The following is a 9,300-nucleotide window of genomic DNA, read 5'->3' on the forward strand; positions in this document are numbered from 1 at the left end:
TGTAGTCTACATTAATTTGGACATCTTTAGGATATTCTATATATTGGTTGTGCTTGAAGGTAAATAATTAAACCAAGAATGCTGTTAAGTTAGATCCTGAATTTCATGGGACACAAGGAACCTCAATTTTAAAATCATGAAGCACAAAAAATTAGGTTAGTAAAAGCATAGTGAGAGTTTCTATTCCTTCAGGGCTGATTTGGGGAGCTGTAGGTTTTTTGTTTGTTTGTTCTAATTGATGCTTGGTAACTGCCTTACATAGAACTCTCCAATAAATGTAGCATTTCTGAATTTTACATGAAGTAGGAAAGTTAAGGAACATTTGAAGTTTGGAATTATATTTTTGATGCAGAAACTTCTGCATAATGTATGTTTCTTTGATTCAGTCTTTTAGTGTTTTAATTTTACATCTTTTCCTAGAAACTGCTGTGATAAAACATGAGAGCAGTAGCATTTCTGTGGATATAATATACTTAAAAATATGGACTGTTTTACAAATGACTGAGGCGAAGCAGACCATTCCTATCACCTTTGATCTAATGTGAGAGACTGTCTAAATATAATTCCTGTTTTGGACACTAATGCTGAAGTTTGATTAGATGTCTGAACATCTGGAGAGCTGAGTGGTGTGTAAACAGACAGCGGATGGTGTCTGTCAGTTTTTGAAGCTCTACTAGTTGTCAGTTAAGAATAATAGGATTACTAGATAGAGTTTCCAATTTGTCATTTTAAGTATGCATAAAAGTTAAGAAAACAGGACCATATTCCACTCAAGAAAAAAACTGTTTTTTTTTTTATATTAATATCCTAGCATTGAGAATGATTTGTTTAAGAAAACTCTTCAACTATTATTTGATTTCTAGCTTGAGGTATGTTGTTCTTTATACAGCTTGTATTTACATGTTGGAACCTTTGGAAACTGAATGTTTTGTTGTTGTTGTTTAAACAGACAATTTTATGGGGTGGACGCAAGATTTATTGAACAATAAAAAGGAAATTATTGTTCTGGGAGTCTGTTTTTATATTGCCTTGTGAGAAGAACATTTTCTGAATGGCTGCTATTACTGAATTAGAAGGTTATGGAGGGGAAAGTTCACATATACGGAATGGTTTGGTTGAATCTTAAATAGTAGAACTAAGGAAAAGTAAACCCACCTTGGACAAATACACAAAATTTACCAGTTAAAGTTCCAATACTATAACATGCACTAGAGGTTGTGCTTCAATACATCAGTAAGTCAAAAGTTGTCTTGCACTGTTTTTAGCTGCTGAATAGTGACAATCCAGTTTTCTTTCAATATATTTGTTTGCTTTTTGCTTTATATGGTGACTTCATTTCTCAAATAAGAACACACGGTTTTGCATTTTCAAATATTTTCTGCTAGACATTAGCAGTGTCAAAATTATAACTTTCATTCATACTAATGTTGATTTCCTTTGCTTCTGTAATTGTTTTTTTATTATTATTATTATTTTCTATTTCAGCTGAGTTTTCAACATAAGATTGGTATCCTTTATTGCAAAGCAGGCCAAAGCACAGAAGAAGAAATGTATAACAATGAGATGGCAGGACCAGCTTTTGAAGAGTTCCTTGATCTGCTGGGCCAAAGAGTACGGCTAAAAGGGTTTAGTAAATACAGGGCTCAGCTAGATAATAAAAGTAAGTTATGTTTCTGACCTATGGTAGGAACTGCAGTTCTCAAGTTAATCTTCTGCAAATATCATTTTATCTTTTCGTTGTCATGTCTTTGAATTTTGGTTAGTAATGTTATATGGTAGAAAAGGAAGATGAACTATAGCAAAAATAGGAATTGCAGTGTTAACGATACAGTGACACACATCTTTATTAGCTTTGCTCATCACTGCCCTTAACTTCAGCTTAACTCATTTTTTTTAGTTTAATGTGATTTTAATAGTATTTTGTCAACTGATCATGATAAGCAGTGATCTTCTTTTCTGTAGCTTGTCAACTACATCCTAGAAAAAAAAAATCAGTTTTTGTATGCTATACGAGTGTGTGTAGGAAAAGAGAAACATCGTTAGCCAAGTACATCATTTTAAGCTATTAAATCCTACTATCCTGTGCATACTACGTGTCCTTATAATCAAATGGGAAAGTTGCTTAAACTGTTAAAAATAAACTGCCAAGAAGGAAACTGAGAAAGATATTATTAAAGGAAATTAAGGGAAGACCTTCTTGTCTTGTGTGGAATCTTGTCTTTTGGATAATCACAGAGATCTAGGAATAGATAAGTTCCAAGATTCTTTGTTCTTCCTACCACTATGTACCTGATTTAATCTGGTTCTTAGGATAGTCTAGCTTGCAATTTTTACCTATATGCAGTTATTTAAGACCAGTAGTGTTATTTCATTTGGTAAAAATGTTTTTCTGCACAAAAGCAGATATGCTTCATTACTCAAAGAAATTTAGCTTTTTTTTTCCCCCAAAATTTGTGAAATAAGTATTTAGAAAAGAACAAGGTGCAGAAAAACATAGTCCAAGTATGCTGTTTGCTAAAATTGTTAGCAGTGAAAAGTTTGTAGTAACAGCCATTCTGTAAATTCAGACAGAGAGGTACTTAAGAAATGTTCAGTGGAGCATCTGCTGAGTTAGAAAATTCCGGCTCATTTAATATAAAGGATTGAATTTCTAAAGAAACTTTCTTGCTCATTTTCAAAGTCAAAGTACTAAATTTAAATCTTTTGACTAAGTAGGATGTTGTATAAGAAATATATATATATATATACATATATATATATTTTTTTAAGGTAAACAATCTGCTTTTCTGTAATTGGTATTTAAAAGGGATTATTTTGTGCAATCTCTATTCAAGATACTTTGTCCATCTTTAATATCTAATTGCAAAAGAATTCAGGGACTAGAGTTGCCAAGCTCATTGTAGTTTAAACAGATATTTACATTGCAAGATTTAGCTGATTTCCCCTTTTTACATCTTCCAAACTCTGTCTAAAATGACACAAAGTTTATAATGAAATTAATTTCATCAAGGATTTTACAATACAGGAATGCAGTAATAGTTACTTTGTAAAATAAAATCTAAATAAGAAACTTAAGTGGAAATTATGCTCCCTATTTGTTATCAAACAAATGAACTTAATTTGTGCAAGCAATAACTGATTAAGACAATTGTAATATGAATGTATTCAAAATTATAAACACAAACTACTAAAATGCTTTCAAATTTAGGGCTATAGATATACAGTGTAGTTACTGCTGAATGTTACACTTAGGTGTATGTTACAGCAGGTTCCCTACAGCAGATTACATAAGAAAGCATCCAGATGGGTTTAGAATTGCCTGTGGTCCAGTTTGTGTCCATTGCTCCTTGTTCTGGTGCGGGCAGCACCAAAGGACCCTATCACCCCCTGCCTACCCTTTAAATATCTATAAGTATTCAACAGTTATAACATATAGTCACTATTTAGAAAGTAAATAAACACTATGTAAAAGAATGCTAGAGAATGCTTATTACTATGAAAGATGTAAAATTGTATAAAAGAAATAAGCGAACATTGAAAAAGTGAAGAAAAATTGAGAACTGCCTTGGCAGAGTAGAGTTCCCGAGCTCTTTCTTTGAAGGTAATTAGTCATACCTAAGTAATCCAGACATCAAAGTGAACAACAGGGATTAATTTCTGACTACAAAGTAAATCCCATCTAATTTGCTGTAAATGTTCTGAAATGTGAACTGTATTTCTAAGCTGCCCAAATAAAAAATCATATCTGATATGAAGTGTATTTCAATGATTTTTAAAACTCTGAAAATTCCCAACAAAATTATCTTCACATCTTACTACAACATATTATGTACGTATTCTGTGATTTAAAAATGTCTGATCTGCAGTACGTGTTTTATTGTGAAATTTGAAGTGTCATTGCCAGTAGTTTATTTTTGTTAAAGAATGGGATTAGTCGATTGTCTTTATTAAGATTTTAAATAATAATAATATATGTATATAATACAAAACTAAACTATTTGTTTACTTATCCTATGAAATATTAACATCTTACAGTACTGGCTTATCCAAAATTTGTTCATCCCCTAGACAGCAATCTCTGAGAGCAACTTCTTGCAGAATCCGTCTGTCATAATATGAAGTTACAGAATAGATTTTTAGCTGATACAAATTGTTTTTCTTCTATTGAAAAAAGTTTTAAATTGCATTAATAGATTTAAATCATAGCATGTAAAGAGTGGTGTCCTAGAAAGTCATATGAATGTTCTATTTTACTGACCTTATGATTAAATTCATTTTCAGCTGATTCAACAGGGACTCATTCCCTCTATACTACTTACAAAGATTATGAGTTAATGTTTCATGTATCAACAATGCTTCCATACATGCCCAGTAACAGGCAGCAGGTATGTTATTTACCATTTTTATATAATTTTATTTTATAGATATTAACACAGAGTTACTGTTTTTCAAATAGTACTGATTTTAATTGAGCTGAATTGTTTTTATACAAAGTGTGTCTCATACTCTCATGTATTTTTTTTTTTAAATCAAATGATTTTTGTAATATCTTTATACTTTATTAACTCATTCTTTATTTACTTTTCACTGTGCTATTACACAGTATAGTTGCCCATGGTCAATCAGTTATTTTCAATTTGGAGTTGGTTTATATCTTACATATGTTTTAAATGTTGCATGGAATAAAGCTTGAAAATAGTCTTATGGTAAAAAATGTGCATGTGATAAGATTTCTAAATGACTCTACTTCATGCTGCAGATCTTAAAATGTTTACTGATGCATCAGCTTAATATTCAGTGCCTAATTGTATCCTTCAATGTGTCTGCTTGTGAAGTCAGAAAACTGCCGTATACTTATTTCTGATAATTCTCTTTGCTTACCTGATATTCAAAATATCTTTAAAGCATTAAGGATGGCTAAACAATAGCACAGCAACCAAAGTGTGCACCAATAAGGTTATTCTGTCTTGCCTGTCTCAGATATTTCTTGTAACCAACTGACTACAAGCACATTTGGTATAATATATCAACATCATAACTTAACAGCAGAATTACTGCTCAGGCTATTGATAGTTTCTGACTTTCTACACTACTAGTCTGCATTTCTTTAACTCTGCAGAAATAAATATTGGATTTATTTATAGAATATTATCTCCTTGTGGTGCAAGATATAATGACTTCGGTTATTTTGGAGGGTTGTCATGAAATGAAGATGCCAGCTCATTTTTCTTTGTGAACAGTGTGCAGAAGTTGTGGTTAGTTATTGTTAAACCATATGATTTGCACCTTTAGTGTCTTACCCTATCAATAGGACTTGTGGAAGGAAAGAGATGTATCAAAGCAGCGACAAAAGGATACAAGAAAAAATAAAAATTCTTAATATAGGGTAAATGAAGTTTGAAATGGAGGTGTCTAACGTGACTCAGGTAGTCAGTTCTCTTAGAACTCTTTAAAGAACAGTTTCATCAAAACAGTTAAGACAACTGTGAATTTTACTCTGTGACACAGGGTTAGGATGTGGTTTAAAGAAACTAAATTAGGCATAAAAATATAAAAATTCTTTCTCATGTGAATAACATGAATGTTTAGACAAATCATGGATGAAAGTGTGTGCCTTTTAGAGGGCACAATGTTCAGTTGCTTCACTCAGCTGTGACAGTAGCTAGTAATCAAAGTAACAAATTGTTATCAATATCTTCACTTATCTGAATTTTTAATTACTATACAGGATTAATTTAGTAAGCACGCTAGCAGTTGTTGTTTCTGTAATCTGTCATAATGGTTTAACTCTCATTTGAAGTGTTTGCTTTGGTTTGCACACAAGAATACTTGGCTTTTACGTTTTTGTAAAATAGCCCAAGTTTTCCTAAGGTACTGTACGTTTTCGGTAATAACTTTAAGGCTGAGGTTCTGAAATCCTGTGAATCCCTCCAGAAACACTGTTATATTTCAGATTATTAGTACATGTATAATTTATTTGCAAGAACTTTACAAGTTAGCAAGAACTTTACAAGTTAGTTAACAAGAAGAAACTGTAGTAGAAAATTTCTGAATATATTGACCTGGAAAAAGTACATGTAAATTGGAAAAACTGTATACTTTATTATGATATAATGCACTGAATGAGCTTGCCTTAAAGGGAAAAATAAACATTTTCATAGTTAATCACAGGCACTGACAGTAAATATGACCTTATTTGGAGTTTTACTACTTTCATCATCTTTCATGACTTTCCCTTGTTTGTGAGGAAAGGATATCCTTTTGACTTGATGTGCTCATTTTCACTATTGTTTGCAGTTTGTCAGCTGTACTGCTGTTCTGCTCAGCCGCTCCCTATTCCTGTCCTTTCACTGCTTCTTTTACTTTCCTTACATTCTTGTCATTTCCTTAAGTGTCTTTCTTTATCGACAGGTGCCAGTTGTTGTAAATAACAGCCTTTTAACTCCATGGTTTTCCCCAGCAACAAACACTCCTTTCCCACAGTGTTTTAGTAAGCACTCACCGTCACTTTAACAGGTTCAGTATTTAGTAGAACCATCATGTTGTTATTCATTACTTTCTTGGGATCAAAATAATGCGTCAGTTTTCCAAGTTTAATACTATGTCTATCTGAAGACACCTCACCCCCACATTATTTTTAGGTGCTGGGATCTAGTACTATTTGCACAGCATGGACACTGTCTTAATGAAGTGTGACAAGTTCACCCAAATGACCAGAATTTAGCCAGCCTTAATGTTCAGAAAGTATCTGCAATCATTATTAAATTTTCTTCTATCACCAAAATGAATACTGTGAAAAAAATTATCAATGATTTTAACCTAGCTTTCACAAACTAGGTTAAAATTGGATTAGATCTTTTTCCTTGAGACATTTTAGATGCTGAAGACCACAAATGCAGTTACGTCAGTTCTGCTCAAAACAGAGAGACACTTACAGGTGATGTGGAATGCAAATGTTCTTCATCTCTTCAGGAGTTGTCACACTAATTCTACATAGCCAAAGAAGGGGAATTTTTTAGGGATTACGGTAATTTTCCTTTTGGATTCTATTAGTAATAATTCCTCCATTCAATAGTTACTTTTTATTAGCATATTGTGTATTTACTGGCAATGAGGTTATCACACCCTCTCCCTATATACTTTGTTTGATAATGGCTGAACAAAATACTGGATTACTCCTCATCATCTAGAAATAAGACCTTCGATGAACAAGAACTGAGCTTTTCTTAGATTCCAAATACCTGTGAGCCAAAACCAGGCCACACCAGAACTGTTTGTTGCTTCTTCCAGGACATAACTACGCCCTGTTTGGTCACTGATCAGGACATCCCTCTAGTTTTAGAGCCAGCAGGAGAACCAAAAACCAAGGTAATATTCACTTTGGCTGCAACATAGGCTGAGAACATCCAGGTCAGCTGTTCCTTCCCTAGGACAGAAAAGAATGCCAGCCCTGGTGTGGCCAGTTCCTTTTCCTTCAGTGGCCTTTTCTTCAAGTCATGGTTTAAGGCCATCTCCTTTAAACTTTACCTTTGCAAAGTCCCTTTCCAAGTCATTCCTTTGCAGTTTTCCCATTCACACATTTGCAGTCTGCCTATGTACACGTAGTAAGAGCTGAATAATCCAAATCAATTCAAACAGTTTTCACCAGGTTTAATGAAAACTTGAAACAGATATGCAAGAGTGAAATGAACTTTTTGAGTTTAACCTATTGCTGAAATGTTTGAGATAACCACACATATGCTTATGTCAAACTCATTTTTAGCAGACCTGATGAAATATCTTTTGATATTTTTTCTGGTTTTGGTGCAGATTAATGACAGATTGAAATTAATATTTTTTAAAGCCATTTATTTTAGAAATGTGCTAAAATAAGTTTATTTTTTTTACTCTTGGAATTTAATTTAATGAAGAGTATTTTTTCACTGCAACTACAACAAGAATACCTTGTTGTTTCTCAGTTTGATGAGGTAGATAAAATTCTGCACAAATGGATAGATATTTATGGCTGTATATAGCCTGTAAATGTCCTAAGTTTTATGACAGTTAATACTTTGCTTCAGAGATGCATATCTGAAAATTAAGAATTGTGTATTCTAGTAAAAATCTCAATGTAATTATTATTTGGTATAAGTACTTTTAATCAAATGGATTCTGCTTTTCTAACATATTTTCCTTACTGGACTCCCCTTTGTGTGTCTTGCATTCCCAAATAAAATTTCGCTGGTTTCCTGTTGGCTGCCTATCGTACTTGACTGGGTTCATTTTTAAATTCTACCATGCCAGTTTATATTGATACTGGAATGATGTCAGAGTGTTTGGTATCTCCTTACTGTAAGTAATTCTCTGTGACCTGTGCACCCTGTTGAGAGTTCCTATTGTGCTCTGCATTGGCATGAAAATCTTTAGAGTATGTTAGAAAGGCAGAAGGGTGAGGGGGTGAGGAAAAGGAAAGAAAACAACACCTGAGCAGACCTCAAAATGGGAGAGGAAGCAGAAACTGAGAACTGGGAGTTTGGGGAAGGATGTGAACGCTGGGAGGGATATAAAAGTTACAGAATAGAAACTAGAGAGTTTCTTACAGTTCTTCTTGCTTAGTTCCAGTTTCTTTCAATTCCTCTTTCATTTTCAGTATGCTATCTTTAATTCACATTTTTTGGGGGAAGTATGTGTTCCCGCCTTCTTCTCCATTCAATACTTTATTTTCCTATTCCTTTATCCTATCCAGAGCACTTCTTTCCATGTTCCAGATCACCCCAGTTTTTCTCTTCCCTTTCTACGTCCTTGCATTTTGACTCTCTGTGGACAGACATATGACTGCGCTTTGCATTGTGCTAACGTTCACTCACCACTTATGCATGACAGTTATTTATAATAGTGATACGCTGATTTTATTTTAAAATGTTGAAGAAGTCAATAAGATCTCAGCAGGCTTGGTAAGGTTCTTAAAAATGTTGACTTTATGTTTACAGTTTTTGTGCCTCTTAGTGTTTTAAGCTCTTGAAATAATAGTCAAGACATAGGATAGGTGAACTGCCATTGTTGTGTAAAGGACTTTTTTTGTAGTACAATTTCAAACATTTCTAAAAGTTGCCTCTTAGTAAGGAACTTGCTTAAGTAACCTGTGGCAGCAGGCAGAATCTCTTAGAGTTCTACAAAAGCAGAAAATATACTTGCAAGCAGTGATTGCCTTGAGAAATAAATATAATTTTTAAAAGGATATGGTTTTCTTTTTTTTTATTTTGTATTTGCTCTAGTAGGTAAAAGTACTAGGCAGAAGCATGAGGCTACTTTCTATGGCAA

General features: G+C 33.2%; 1 protein-coding gene across 4 annotated transcripts in view; it reads left to right on the forward strand.

Moving 5' to 3' along the window:
• Window positions 1-9,300, forward strand: part of SIPA1L2 (signal induced proliferation associated 1 like 2) — a 109,158-nt gene that overhangs the window by 38,728 nt on the left and 61,130 nt on the right. For all 4 annotated transcript variants that reach the window (XR_792520.2, XM_003204027.4, XM_010707008.3 and 1 more), the window contains exons 5-6: window positions 1,486-1,660; window positions 4,282-4,385. Coding sequence is in view for 3 of the 4 variants with exons in the window: in XM_003204027.4 (XP_003204075.1) it covers window positions 1,486-1,660; window positions 4,282-4,385 (279 nt within the window). In the remaining variant the exon portion in view is untranslated. The remainder of the gene's footprint in view (window positions 1-1,485; window positions 1,661-4,281; window positions 4,386-9,300) is intronic.

This window comes from Meleagris gallopavo, chromosome 2, assembly GCF_000146605.3.
Source record: "Meleagris gallopavo isolate NT-WF06-2002-E0010 breed Aviagen turkey brand Nicholas breeding stock chromosome 2, Turkey_5.1, whole genome shotgun sequence".
NCBI classification, from domain to species: domain Eukaryota; kingdom Metazoa; phylum Chordata; class Aves; order Galliformes; family Phasianidae; genus Meleagris; species Meleagris gallopavo.